Source organism: Pavona decussata, unplaced genomic scaffold (genome assembly GCF_977016875.1).
Source record: "Pavona decussata unplaced genomic scaffold, jaPavDecu1.1 SCAFFOLD_327, whole genome shotgun sequence".
NCBI lineage: Eukaryota > Metazoa > Cnidaria > Anthozoa > Scleractinia > Agariciidae > Pavona > Pavona decussata.
In genome coordinates this window covers 170,717-186,329 of record NW_028145715.1, presented here as the reverse complement: position 1 = coordinate 186,329, position 15,613 = coordinate 170,717, and the positions used below count along the sequence as shown (strand labels likewise).

The window sequence follows — 15,613 nt, the reverse complement described above, 5'->3', positions numbered from 1 at the left end:
TTCCACTGTAAATTACACACGAAATGTTTTCAACACTTACAGGAAAAAAACAGATAGATGGACTATTCTGCTCTTCAAGTCCATGCCTTACCATTAATTTAGGATTCTTTACTCAAAGACTCGGGACGGACTTGTTGTTAAACGCATCCCAAATTTTAAGTTCCTAAAGTACATTTAAAACTCCAATACTCTACATATTTTCACTTTGTTGCAGTTCAATGGTATGAAGCCAAGATACTCTTTAGAGAAAATCAAACATATGTCGTTTTTGAGAATGTTGGCAGAATTTCATTTCCTTGCGATATATCGTCAAGCGAATTATTTTTTTCATCATCTTTGAAAAAATTGATTTTCTTTTTCTCGTTTTCATTTCCTGTCTGATCGCAAACTGATATCATTTCCAACTTCTTCTCAGGGGAGCAGGTTTTGCGGTGTTCTTTAAAAAAGTGTTTAGCAAAAGTCCTTTTACAGATCTCACATTTTCTGGGCCTTTCATCTCCAAAGAACTCAAAGATCTCTATAATTCCCAAGATGACTGCTAAAACGTTCTTCGCCAGAAGCACCGACACATCTAATTGATATCCATGCCATAATATCACCCTTAAAACCAGGAAAGGAACGTTCACAAACAACATGAAACTGCAAACGTAAATAAGTTTGAACGAGATCGGCGAAACTTCTCCGCTGTCGTGAAACTTGTTAAATTTCAGCTCAAACAAGGCAAAGGTTGGAAGAAATATATTCATACAAGAAAATGCCAGAATAGCATTTTCCAACTTGATCGTGATCTTTTCTTTATCAAAGAGATACTCCAGCATTTCCACGCTGTCAAACAAATCAAGAGTCACCGCCGCTGTCATCTTTTCCAAATAATATTTTCGTCGTGAGTGCGATTTCGCGTCGTGATTCGCGTATATCAGAAATAAAAACAACATCGGGGTGAGGCATAAATTCATTTTTAACATGTTCGGTCCAAAGACAATCTTTTTTTCGTCAAAAAACGGGGCTTTTAGTTTGAATAAAGTAGCTACTTGGGGTACTAAATGTACAGCGTACACAATCCACGCGATGTAAGCAAACTTGATTTCATCTTTTGCCACTACGTTTATGTTTTGTGATTTTCTGTGCGACATCCACATTGCATAAACCCACACAGATAGCACGACAGCATCTGCTATGATCCACGCAAACCACCAAGAAGAATTTCCTTCAATAATTAAATAATACTTCAGAATCGCTCCTTGTAAAATAAGGATAACAACCGCTAAAATGCGGGCAAAAAGTCGGCGAAAAATTGCTGTCTTCCTTGCCATGTCTGCATACGCTTGTTTGATGAAGGTGTTTCCACAATTCATTGTTTTAAAAGTGTTTTGAAAGACTGATATCTATCATGACGTCCAGGTGAATAAATGAAGATGAAGTAATTGAGACCATGATAGGATTTTGTCGTTTCTTTGAATATTGCCTGGGAGATAATTAGCTTAAGGCCAAATTATATCTCACACAACCGACAATAATAAACCTATGTCTTGGCGAACGATTTTGGTGGACGGAAATCTTTTCAAAACAACTCATTAATTTGTGGTTTAAAATATGATGTTCATTTGGTATGTAAAAAAACTGCCCGCTATTTATTTTAAGAAGCTCTCACACAGCAAATAACAAATAACAATTTCAAACTCATTCTTCGATTGCGTTCTCTGAAATGCTTTGAACCCCCTTCCAGAACAAGTCACTTTTTAGACCAATTAGTTTATTATTGATAGAGGCTAGCCAGGCACGTCAGTGGCCGAATGAAAGGCGAACGGCTAATCTCCCGGGCTGTCTACATAAGATATAGAAGTGTGCGAGGCCCCAATTCGAGGAGCACATTCCGGGGTTAAAACACAGCCTCACGGCTGTTCGAAATCAAAACAGTTTAATATCACTCTGTTCAGTATCTAGAATGAAAAAAGTATTTGTGGTTTATTTTACATCATCTTGTTCAGTGAAACTATAACAATGACAAACAACAGAAACAAATTCGCTGAGCCTTTAAAACAACTGCGGATGGTATCGCTTTGAACGTTAAAAAAAAATTAGTGAGCGGACAATTAAAATGTAAAAAAGATCGGTGTTTCTCAGCAGCTCTGCATCACACTATGGAGGAGTCGCGTGCAAATCCAATTCAGTCAGCTGTTCAGCAAGAAAGAAAAGAGGAAGAGTTAAAATATGTTTATGAAAATAGTGACGTTTACAGTTCATCAATTACAGATTCTTAAAGGTACTGATTACGAAAATTGCCTGGTTTTTATACCAAATAACTGAGCGACAGCGACTGAATGAATAAAGGACAAATAGTCCAGTTTTGAATTCACCAAGACCGCTGGATAAAAAGACAAAAGACGCATTGATACAGGGTTAGCCTCAGCCTGAAGTAAAATATTCAAAAATACCTGTGGGAAGATGAACTTTTCACAGCTCTGTCCGCCTATTGTTTTATTTTAGGATTCAGCACTTTCCCGCTAAAATTTGTGAACATTTTGCTTCAGGTTGAGGCTAACCCTGTATAAATGTGTCTTTTGTCTTTTTATCCAGCGGTCTTGCACGGTGAATTCACAACTGGACCATTGGCTTGACTTTACGATTGACTGACTCGTTAGCTGATCGATTGAATAACTAACTGACTTCTGACTGAGTCACCGTAACTAACGTACTGTCTCAATGAATGTCCAACTAACTAAATTTATCCACTGACGTGACGACTGTTTGACTGATTGACAAATTGACTGGTGGACAGACTCACAATATAGTCTGTCTCAGACAGTTCCTGTCTGAATGTACTGATTACTGATGGCCACATGGCGGATTGACTGAATGACTGGCTGCTGACTGACTGACTCTAACTGAATGAATGACTGGCTGACTGAACGACCGACAGGAGACAGATCGAGTGGATGACTCGGAATGAATGAATGACTGACTGAATGAATGAAAAAATGAATGAATGAACGAACGAACGAACAAACGAACGAACGAACGAACGAACGGACGGGCGTACGGACGGACGGACGAACGAACGAACGAACGAATGAACGAATAAACGAATGAACGAATAAATGAATGAATGAATGAATGAATGAATGAATGAATGAATGAATGAATGAATGAATGAATGAATGAATGAATGAATGAATGAATGAACAATTGACAAACTCGTTGACTAACTACAAACTCAGGACTAAATAACTGACTGAATGAACAATTGATTAACTGACTTACCTGACTCCGGACTGACTAAATGACTGACAGGTGAGACACCGACTGAATGAGTGTCTGACTAATTTTCTGACTGAATAGCAAACTGACTTTCTGGCAGGCTACTGAATATCTAAAAGACTGAGTGGCGGAAAGACTGATGTAATTGATATACTACTGACTGATCAGTCAATCAGTCAATCAATCAATCAATCAATCAATCAATCAATCAATCAATCAATCAATCGATCAATCAATCAATCAATCAATCAATCAATCAATCAATCAATCAATCACGGTAATCTTTATTAAAGATATCAACTTCAAGTCCGACTTACTTACAGCCACTGACTGACTGATGGACCGACAAAGTGACAAACTGGCCAGGGCCCAGTTGTTCAAAGCCTGATTAAGCTAATATTGAGTTAACGAGAACTTTGATTCGAGTTTATTACTAATCAATAAAGATTCTTTAAAAAGATTTATCCCTAAGACTCAGAATTTTCTTGAACATTAGCTTTAGCCTTAAAGACATTTTTAACAAGCGAAATGAAAACTTCGGTTAACTTTAAATTGTGGATTAGCGTTAATCGGCTTTCGAACAAATGGGTTCAGGTGAGGGTTAGTTTAGACTAGCTGACAAACAAACTGATTACTGGAAAATGAGAAGGAAATGTTCTGGAATGGCTTTGTATCTTACTAATTGATTGTATGACTGACTAGCTGATTGACTGAATGAATTTCTGATTTTAAATGAGGTGAACTGCTTATGGGGGAAGCATTATTGTATCTGCTTCCGTTCACATACCAAGACACACCACAGCATTTGCTGATCACTCTTTCTTCTCAGTGTTCTCCCAGCCCCACTTGACGCCTGACTTGTTTCTTCTCAGCAGTGATAACTCCTTGGCACCGTTTACTACAACGCGCACACAAACAAACCAAAACAAAACCATTCTATTAAAAAATACAATTATTAGCAATTATTCCACGAGCGCGCGTTGGATTTGAGATGATGCTCGCCTCTTTGGCTGTCGGTAATAATGCATCTCTTATCCAACAAGCGTCAATGGAATAATTGTTTTTACGCCTGACTTGTTTCTTCGCAGTAGTGATAACTTCTTGGCACCGTTCACTACAACGCATACACAAACAAAAAACAACAACACCCAGTTTACTAAAAAATACAATTATTAGCAATTATTCTAAGAGAGTTAGTGGAATAAATGTTTTAACGTCTCAGTTAAGTCCCAGGATTAACATACATATTCTCTTTATTGTTCTTGATACATTTCTTATTGTACTTATTGGGAGAATTTTTAACATACTCAATTTTTATATTCTATATTGCAAATTTCTCTCTGGAAAGCAGGGCTGGTGCCGTGGTGACAGTAATCCCTCGCCCACCAATGCGACCCGGATTCGATTCCCGGATTTGGCGTCATATGTGGGTGGAGTTTGTTGCTGCAGTTGCTTCGAGAGGTTTATTCTACCGGGTTCTCCGGATTCCCCTCACCTCAAAAACCAACTTTTCTCTGTTCCAACTCGATCTGGAGACTATCCCTAATAAAGTGCACTGTGCCAAATACATTGACAAGTAAATAAATGACTTTTTTTAAATTTCGTATTCGAGCTACGACAATGATGCCTACTCACAATCAGCGCGCGGGCAAGCTCCTTCGTTGCACGGCTTGATCTCCTCTCGATCGCCTTGACAATCTTTTCCATACCCCTGGGGAGGGGGATTTGTACAGTTCCTTATCCTCATTTGTACTCCATCACCGCCACACGAGACGCTGCAGTCGGACCAAGAACCCCAGCGAGTAAAGCCACCATTAGCACCTATATTTTAACAAAGGTCCAACGACTTTATTCCGCTACTAATAATAACACAAATGATGGATCGAGAATTACCTCTGCAATGGGTGTTAAAGTGCTAAAGTGAACCCAGGAATTTCCCAAGAAGCGTTAGTCCTATCTAATATTGAGGAAATGAGAGACCAACTTAGGCAAAGAAAACTATTTTCGACCTTGGCAGGGTTCAAACCCCCGAGCTCCGGATTTGCTGCTCTAGCTTCTGACAGGTCAGCTACGAGGCAAGACGGGAGCAATTGATGAGGGGTGATCAATGGCAGTAATTTACGGCAGCAATGTGAATGTGAAGAGTACAAATGAATGTTTTGCCACTATTACTGATGGCACAAATGACGGATCAGAGAATTACCTCTGCATGCAGCGCTATGTTATAAGTGACCCACATACAGGAAGCCTTGTTACAGGTTTCCTTGACGAGGACTGTATGACAGAGTACATGGGATCAACGTGCAACATGCAAGTAGCAACTTGCAACGTGCAACATGCAACTGGTCGAGCTGAATAACGTCTACGCATGCATGAGCCCTTTGCACGAAACTCGGGCTTGAGCTTTATACAGCGTAATGATGATGATGATGACGTCCAGAGAGTCACGAAAGGCTAGGTGAGCACCTCGAGGTCATTTTCCATTTTTCCTCAAGAAAGCAAGTGTTGGAGAATTTTTATATCTTCTAGATCTTTCGGAAAATAGATTTTCTCTTCGAAAAGGCAAAAAGTAATCTTGCGTTTTCAACTACCGCGACAATTTTTTTATTCAAATCCCAACCTTTGTTTTCCCGCGCGTCTCAGGCAGATTCAAAGCATTTTTGCCCCGTACGCTTGAGCACGCGTTCCTGGCCGCATGCAAGTGACGTAACGAATACATTATTCATGTTATTCATGCGGCTCTGTCCATGCAACACACAACGTTAAACGCGCAACATGAAACTTACAACACGTAAAATAAAACGAACAACAACACGGAACATGGAATTTACTGTATACAGCCTATGATGTGCCGCAAACTTGAAGTGCAACAAAAAGCAACATGCAAGCTGCAAATCTAACACGGAATTCGATCCTGGGTCTTCCCGGTGTAGGTAATCGAACGGAATTTCAATCGAACTAAATTAATAGATTGCCTTGTTCGACTGAATTCTGTAATCGGTTACAGTGGAACTTGGTTCGATTGCCGGCGGAACGCTTGATTGCAAAGTTTACTGGGAAGCTGTGTCGACGTCACACCCTCAGCGTGTTTCATGCGAGCGAAGAATTTGTTTTGACCACTAGATGGCGGGAATATGGCTTCATATGCGCTTGTTAGCATTAAGTGCGTAGTAGAACGTTATCAAGAGTGTTATTTTGACGTGGAATAGAACAAACGAACAATTCAACGTTTTTTTAAAAAAATAAAATAAAATAAACAAGGCGAGAAAGAGTATGCTTTTCGAGTTGTAAATGAGAGAGGTGACTGGCTACTATTCTTGCAGCTTGCATGTTGCATTTTGTTGCACTTCAAGTTTGTTTACTAGATGACAATTTGACCTGGAAATCTCATATATCCTTAACAGCAAATAAATTATCCAAATCTATAGGTATTATTCATAAATCTAGGTTTTTTCTCTCTACTCACTCCCTTCGTACTTTATACAATTCTATTATCCTTCCATATTTATATTATTGCAATTTAGCTTGGGCTGGTACCTATAAGTCAAACCTTCAAAGAATTAACGTGCGTTAAGAATAGTAAGCAATTCCACACACATTGCCCATACTGGCCCTATCTTTAAGGAACTTAAACTCTTAAAATTTCATGATATCCATTCGTTTCAATTAGGTATTTTTATGTTTTCATTCAAGAACTCTACACTCCCTTCCAAATTCAATAACTTTTTTCTACTGAATAGTCAAATCCATTATTATAATACTAGGAATGCTCAGTCCTTCCGCTTGCCACTGTGCAGAACGAACACCAGGAAGTTTTCAATTTACTTTCAAGGTCCAAACTTTTACAATTCGCTATCTTCTGACATAACTAGTTCTCCCTCCTCCGCTTCTTTTAAAAGAAAGCTTAAAGAATTTCTTCTTTCTAGGTATTAACTTCTGTAAGGCTGTAATTCTTAACTAACTTACTTAATATGTGTGTGCGTATGTGTATGTACGTGTGCGCGGTCAAAGTTAATTTACCATAAGTCCATATTTTAATTCTAATATAAGATTAGTTATTTTAAGTGAGGAAGCCTGACTTGTTATAAGCCTCATGATTTCTTTCAGGTTTCCTCGCCAGTTATTTTCTTTCTTCAATTTTTCTTCATTTTTTCTTCTCATCTGTAAATGTTGTGTATCGATGGCGAAATAAATATTGTATTGTATTGTATTGTATTGTATATTCTCCTAAAAGTGCATATCATATTACTGAAACTTTTTCAAGTCTTAATGTTGGCATCCTTTTACTTCAGTATGCCTGTAATTTTTGAAATTCTCATAGGCGAGATAAAAAAAGAAACGGTGGTCGAACTTATACCAGAAACTTATTTCGATCGATTCGGTTCGGTTTCTCCCATCGAACTCAGTTCACCGGATTCCGAACTCATTCAGACTTGTCTGTACCAGGGTCTTGCAGAAAGAAACTTGAAAATAATACACATTATAGTTAAGTCTTGAAAGTAACGTGTTATTACATCCTCTTACAAATACATGCAGTATGCTCTACGGAAAGCAGTTACTTACTGCATGTTTCATTCAGTATTGCAGAGAACAAGTCCGGCAAATCATTGAAGGTATGTGCAAAGTATATGTTGTTTCCAGCAATCTTTCTCAGTTCATCTGGCTGAACGTCCTTTCCAATTCCAACAGCAGCTATGTGAACCTTTTTATCCTAAGCAGGAAGCATAATAGATTAGAATATTCCTGTGTTCAGTTAGTATATGTAACCGGTGTCAAGCGCGGGAAAACGCGTACGAGCAAGTCACGATTGGTTTTGGTTCAGGCTTCCCATTGGTTGAGAAATGACACAAACGTTGATAACCAATCATAGAGCGTAGTACAGCAAAACCAAAACAAACGCCAACATCTTGAAATTAACGCTGAAATTTCACGCCAACATTAAGGAGTAATTTGTCACCCATGATATTAGATGAAGGTTATTCCACGGACAAGCGGCTCATTTCGGTTGACATCTGTTCGGTTCAGTTTTTTTCGACAAAATGTCATCTCAAAATGTCGTAACACTAGATAGCTAATTCCTTTCGTTTTCAAAGGAAAAATATATCTTTAAAAACGCAAAAAAGTTAAACTAGCATTTTCGTAAAACCAACAACAGCTAGTACATTTATTTACTTATAGAGTGTTTTCACATGACGTCACGGCGGCCATGTTGGTGTCCCAAAACAATGAAATGGCGGCCATGTTGGTGTCCCTAACTAAACCTCTGGGAATTGAACTCTATTTGTAGGCAAATATTTTTTTTGTTTCAGTAAATCAATATGGCCGGTAGTCACGTGAATGAAAACACTCTATAACATGTTATATTTCAGTAACACCGTAATACAAATGAAGCACCAAGGGGAGATATTGAAACCATCCCTCCTTCCCTCCCATGTGCACGGGAATAGATACCCCCTCCACGGAGACACCACATGTTTCTAACGAGAATTTTGGCAGTACATTGGATGGTTAAAATAAGAAATAGACTATTTACGAAATTGCTAGATCAGCTTTTCGTTGCTAAGTGCGACTTTTAAGATTACAGTGCACTTGGTAATAGATTCCATCGATCAAAGATAGCATTGATAACTTGTTTTGAATATGAGTGTCCGAAAACTCCTCAGGAATCGAAATAGCTACGAAGATGTCATTGTTCTTTGTTGGGATTTTGTATCTGAAAATGGTGATAGATCTATTTGTTAAGGAAGCGACGATTCATTCAACTTACCGCTGACGATCAATTCATTGAACTTGCAATCTGTGTCGGTAGATAGAGCGGTTTTCGATTGAAAACTGAAAGCCAAAATGATTACTCTGACCAATCACAACAAACGTCGATAGCACAATGAACCAATCAGAATTCGAGGGAAATACATATAACCGGTGTCAAGCGCGGGAAGACGCGTACGAGCAAGTCATGATTAGTTTTGGTTTGGCTTCCCATTGGTTGAGAAAATCGCGCGAACTTTGATCACCAATCATAGAGCGTAGTACAGCAAAACCGAAGCAAACGCCAACATATTTTACTGCTGAATAGAATACTGCTCTAATTCACTGATAAAGAAATACTACGATTGTCAGCCGTTAACGATCTTTGTTATCACGAGGAAGTTTTGGCTCGTCTTCTATATGAAAGTTTTGCTTCTCTTGTCGGTCGTTGTTATGACAAATGTTATCATTAGTCTCGTGGTTGTCATAGCAGCTCGAGATTTTTGTGAACACTTGGCGCCGCGTCAGCACATTTCAGTCGTCATTTCCAGGGGCGTTCGCGTGTCTTTGTTGTGTTGCGGCAAAATGAAAGACAAATACCGCTTGATTAGGCATTTGTGGATTTGATGTCACGTTTGATGAAAGGGGCACTTTGCTACATTTTCGTGAAAATGGCTCAAATATTCGACAAAGAACCTTTTTTCTAACATGAAATTGCTGTTAGAGCACTGAGAAGGAAATATCAAGGTATTTATCCGGGGAAGAACAAACTATAAGCAGTTTTTGACGACTTCTCTACAATACACAGAAGGAGCTTGAAAAAATTGGCCAATTTTTTCAAGTTGTAATTCATTTCCATCCTAGCCATGCTCAGCCAAAGATAATTAATACTAATTTCTGTGCATTATTAGGGTTATTGTTAACAAAACTGAACCATTATTTTGACGATTCCATCGATTCAAATAATTTTTTTGGCTATTCAATGTAACACAAAAAATCGGAGACACTGCCCCTTTAACTTTGGTTTTTCCATTGAGTAGCTCGAGCTGTTTAGTAAAACAGTGCGCAATATTTTCTAGCTATATCTTAGCCTTTACTCAGGCAATATCCATGGTCATGATTCTCTTTTTCATTTTCTTGTGTAATAGAAAAAAAACATGTGATAAGTTCCTTTATCAATCTGCAAACGGCTCATTTACATGTGTAAAATAAATTAAGCAATTAAAAACGGCCGTACAACCAAACAGTCATTGGATTCTAGTTCCATTCTGTCAACAGCTTTTTTTCTTTTGTGTTCAATCATAACGTGTATTTTGTTTTCTTATCTTGTATCAAATCTCTGATCTTTAGCTTCACTTGACAACAGTTGAGTTAGACTGTTTTGATCTCGACATCATGTTCTCTTCCCTCTTCCCCTTTACGGCCAATATGCTTACCTGAAAACGTGCAATTATGTTTTCATAGGATGTAGAATTTCGATTGGTTCTCCCATCAGTCAAAAGAATCAGAACTTTGGGTATATCGGGCCTGGATCCTGCCTCAAACGTAAATATTTTTTTATCAGCTTCATGTAAAGCCCTGTCGATGTAGGTCCTACCTCCCAGATAGTTCGACGAGTCCCGTATAAGATTGTGCACGGCCTCGTTGGAGTGATAAGCACTGTCATTCAACGAGTTTAAGATTTTGGCAAAACCTGCGAAGGTGATGAATGCCGCATGCGTTGTGTCAGGACCAATATCCAAGGAATCGACGATCTCGAGAACAAAGCCTTTGAGGAGACGGTAGTTTTCTGGGCCAACACTCCGGGTGCGATCCAACAGAAATGCCACATCAAGTGCTTTGACGTTTTCGCAGGGAGATGGCGCTGCATGTAAAATATACAGAAATAGTTCTCAATGCAAACGTAATCTAATTGTATACAATTTATTTAGGTTGAGTGCGATTGACCGCATTCCAGAATAAGAATAAGCAAAATTGCTGTTTGATTCTCTAACTCAACAACATTTAGAGAAATCTGCTTATTTAAAATGATAATAGAAGAAAGATAGTTCTTTAATTGAGTACTCGTCTTTTTGCCGATAGATTCACTGTGAGAATGAATTCAAAGCGACAAGATCTCTTTTGATCCGCGTATCTTTGCACGCCATGTTGGCACCCCAAACCACCGTTTCTCATCTTCAGTGAGCACTGCCAAGCAGCATTTCTATTATTACAATTAAGCAGAAGTAAGCTGGGGAAACCCAAATATACAAGAAATTATCCCAGCAAAGGTGAGGGCTCACCCGCCACAGCCCAAAAAAAAGGAACGAGTGACAAGACCCACATTTTACAACAGTGAAAAAGTTTAAACCATTAAAAGTTTTTTTTTTGTTGATAATTTGTTAAATATTCGTTAGTTGCGTTCAAAGGATGAATACCTCAAATTTCCTATATCTCGGAAAAATCTGGGACGGTAAGGAAACTGTGAAATCCCCGATCGTCTCGGATTTTCCTGACATGAAAACTAGGCTTAAAGCAGCACCTTGGTTTTTCTACTTTTCATTGACTCTTTCACCTGGGAGTTGCATGCCCTTTAAACACGACCTCCACAATACTTAAATGTATCATGCGAGCAAACTCCTGCAACCCACAGCTCCAAGAGAACTCACTTGCCGTAAACTAGGTAGCTAGCAACTAGCAGGCATGCGCTGAGGTTTTCGTTTTGCAGATTCTAACGATGTGGCGAATCGGAATAATTTGTACTTACGACAAATGACGGCCTGGATGTCGCCCACAACACTCTCGAGAGTTCGATAATCCTTCACATAAATAATTTCATTTTCTCCAGTGATTCCTCTCAGCACTTCTCTGTACTTCCTGTATCTCGTGAACTTTCCAATGGCAACGATAACTATACGGACTGCTTTTTTCTAAAATGAAGAGCAAGTACAAGGCACAGCTTTAGTCACTCAAGTTGATCATCTGGCCTCGGTTGTTCAAAGGGGGGATAATTTTATCCACTGGATAGAGTAGAAGAATAAACCAAATTTAAGAATGGGATTGTGTGGAAAACTTGCCAAATGCATTGGTTGGAGTACATTTGCTCCGCTGGATAGCGACTTATCAAGTGGATAAAGTTCCGCTCTTTGAACAACTGGGGCCTAATCTTGTGCGCACTTACAGTAGGATTACATTGAAAGTTTCTTGCCCTGTGCACACTCTTAAAACGTTTTCAAAAGCCTTCACTTTCATCTCGCCGAAACATAGCAAAATATTTTCGTTCACACCTGCTTTATCGTATTGCTTTGACTTGTTCACACTGAAACGCTAGAAAAAACTGATGATAACGACTGGGACCTGGCGTTGCGCATGTGTAGACACTCGGATTTGGACTGGAACTGATATCGTGCGCGCTATTGACGTCACCTTTTTCGGAAGTCTTCATTTTTCACTTGTCCACACTAAAAACGACGCTTTTCCAAAACGCTGCGTTTTCAAACGAAAAAGTGTCGTAAAGCAAAACTAAAACTCACAACAAAAGTAATCAATACAGTCAAACAATCAGAACTTGAAGTGTGCCTGAAACGTGGCGTGCAAACAAGTCACGATTTTTCCAAATTGGTTGAGGAAATGGCACAAGGATATATACTAAAGCAAAACCAAAGCTAACACGGAATTATTTGGTGCTCAGTAGAAAACATGCTTTAATATCACTAAACGCTTCATAATAAGATATCAGCAGAAAGGCTCTTTCGCGAATCTCGTGAACAAGACACCCTATTTAGAGTCATGATAGTCTTCTTTCTAGTCCTATATTTTTCTTAATCGACCGCTCAGTTGAGGAACATTTAAATTTATTTCACGACTTGTAGCATAGCCTGCGAGAGCTACTTGTAACAGAATAGCCTCATAGTTTTAATTAACCGTGCAATTATTTTCGATCTTAAAATGTTCCAACGATACTCTTACTTTTTCTCACTTCAACCTTATCCTTCTCTAACGTTACGTTTGCTTCCATGGTAGTAAAACACTTCCATCCAAACACTCTTGGTTGACAGGAAAATAACCCAAATTGATCGGTTGAAGCTTAATGGTTTTCCTCTACATCTAACATCTTATCCAGCCCCCAACGAAAGCTTCAATCTGAAACAAAATGCCCCATTCTTGCAATTCCACACGTTACCCTGAACTTTCGCGTTCTTTTAATTTGTTCGGCGTATACTAAATTAAGATGGCTTGCAATGGTTTCAAGCATTTTCCGGCACTTGTACTTTGACGGGTCAATACTACTACTCTTTATAAGTTGATTCAACTAATGCCTAATCATTGGTGAAAACGTTTTGGCCGTTTCTACACATAATATATAGAGTACCTGTTGAAACTCCCTTAAAGGGGAAGTCTCACGCAAATTTGATGCCATTTCAAAAACCAAAAATGGTTGTCTGTCAACAAAAAAAAAAAAATAAAATAAAAAATTTGTATAGTTTTGTCAAAAATTATCACCACAGTGCAATAATAAAAACTGTTGATTAGTGCCTCTGGCCAGAGACAGAGTAGTTCGGAATGGGTATGAATGTTAGGCTAACGTTTTTTAAGTTCTCGCGTTTTTTCCAAAATGCCCTAGAACAGATTATCAGTTGTTCCTTTCTATAATTGAGCTGATTTCTTTCCTTTCGTTGTTCTAGAATTATTTTGTAGCTAATTGAAGGGCCAATTTCATCGTTTTTAACAAAAGAGGTCAAATCTCCGCGATACTTCCCCTTTAAGTCTAGATTAAAGTGGTTCTAACTCAAAAACTAACTCGGTCCGGCCCCCATGTTTACTAGAGAACTTTTAAAATTTCGTAAAATTTAAGATAGCTCTAAACCCCTTCCTAGTTATGATATGCATTGATCCGTGCCTCACCCTTAAAGATTGAACCGCCCCCTCATAATCCATGGTATTGGGGTGTGTCTTTCCATCAGTGAAGAGTACCATAACACTCCTTACGCCAGCCCGGACTCCACTCTCAGGAATAAACATTTCGTCGTTTGCTTTAAATATTCCGTAGTCAAGACGGGTTGGTTTGGTAAGCCTGTTAATGCCTTCATCAACCAAAGCCTCCATGGCTTTGCTGCTATAGAAATGAGCGTCATTAAACTTGTTGTGCAGCACGCTATCCGCAGCAAACGTCTCAAACGAGACATGAGATCCATTTTGTGAGACACCGACAATTTGAATGAGTCGCTTAAGGGAATTCTTCAGAAAATGGCTGTTTTGCCAGCCAATACTTTTGGTGGTGTCCACTACCAGGCCTAGATCAAGTTTACACTTGGAGGAAGCTAAACCAAAACAAAAGAAAAAGATTAAAAACAAACAGGCTTTGAAAATTGCATTCGACATAGAGAGAACGTACCCCTAGGGTGCTTACCATTTACACAAACCACTCGGATGGAAACTTTGGGCACAAATACGAAATAATTTAGCTTGTCTTAACAGAAGATGGATAGCATGCAAAATGTATGAACATCAGCTGTAAATCCCAAAAAGAGTAACTTTGACCAGAAGCCCGTAATTTCAGAAGTACTTCGAATGGAATGTTGCGTACCATTTGATTTTCTAACTGGAATTTCTGAGTTTTCCATGTAAATGGTAAGCACCCCTAATTGTGTTTGGAGTCGAGACTTGTATTGGACGATCAACGAATGAATGAATGGATCTTGGGACGCGTATCTGGCACCCCCCTCAGATTTTGCAGGGGGGGATGACATCATCACCAAGTTGGCAAAGGAAAGAGAGGAGTGATGTCTAAGCAACAACCGTTTACGATAATCCTGCTGGCATACGTTGGATCAATTGTTGATCTGATCGGCTTAACAAATACAAATGATAAGATATACGGAGACTCTTAAACGTAATTCTACATTGTATCGGTCTCTGCTTCTCTTTTCAAAGGAGAGAGAGCCTGGGATCGAGGTCATCGAACGCACTTCATAATCTTTGTTTTTTTCAAGGAAAGGATGTTTAAAACCAACTTCGAGGCGTTTGAAAATCGGATGAAAGACTCTTTCGAGTGTTTTATATAGCTTCTCAAACCATCAATAATTCTTGGACAAATTCAAACCTAGAGCTCACCAAGTTTTATGATAATTAAGAGTCAAGGGTTAAGAGGTACTGATATCTTTTGTCTTCTTTTGATTAATTCAGTTAGCGAGTTTGAGAAGGGCACATGAAATGCTATTTGCCATTTAAAATAGTGACATCTTTAAAACTGCGTGACATCTGATACCTTTTCTCACATTCTTATTTTTAGCACCTCCTGCGTTTTCATATTTAATATAGTTTTCTTACCTGTGGCAGCTGTAAGTGAGATATTATGAACCACCAAAAACGCAATCATCCACAGGACAAACATCTTGACTGGCTGTAAGTATGATCAATCATTGCCCATGATGGGGAGACAAAATTATCGTTTAGTATGTAAAAGTTCTAGTTAGGCTTCTCTCTATGTCAATCCTATGTAAGTCCAGGGGGAGGTGTGGGAGGAGGGGGGGGCGGGTAGGATTTTCCAGTGGTGATTTTGAACCTGAATAACTTTTTTAAATATTTGAGAAAACGCTATGATACTTCAAGACTTTCAGAAAATTAT

General features: G+C 38.8%; 2 protein-coding genes across 2 annotated transcripts; both read right to left on the bottom strand.

Annotated features, from left to right (window-relative positions):
• Positions 1-251: 251 nt before the first annotated feature.
• LOC146453637 (transmembrane protein 121B-like) lies at positions 252-1,313 on the bottom strand. Its single transcript, XM_085096406.1, has one exon. The coding sequence runs from the start codon at positions 1,311-1,313 to the stop codon at positions 252-254; it is 1,062 nt and encodes a 353-aa protein (XP_084952532.1).
• A 2,757-nt stretch (positions 1,314-4,070) lies between these two features.
• Positions 4,071-15,379, bottom strand: LOC146453636 (collagen alpha-5(VI) chain-like). Its single transcript, XM_085096405.1, has 7 exons — positions 15,316-15,379; positions 13,891-14,306; positions 11,753-11,915; positions 10,443-10,870; positions 7,822-7,969; positions 4,894-5,079; positions 4,071-4,156 (listed from the first exon to the last, which is right to left on the bottom strand). Exons 1-7 carry the CDS (start codon positions 15,377-15,379, stop codon positions 4,071-4,073), a joined length of 1,491 nt encoding a protein of 496 aa, XP_084952531.1.
• Positions 15,380-15,613: the final 234 nt, after the last annotated feature.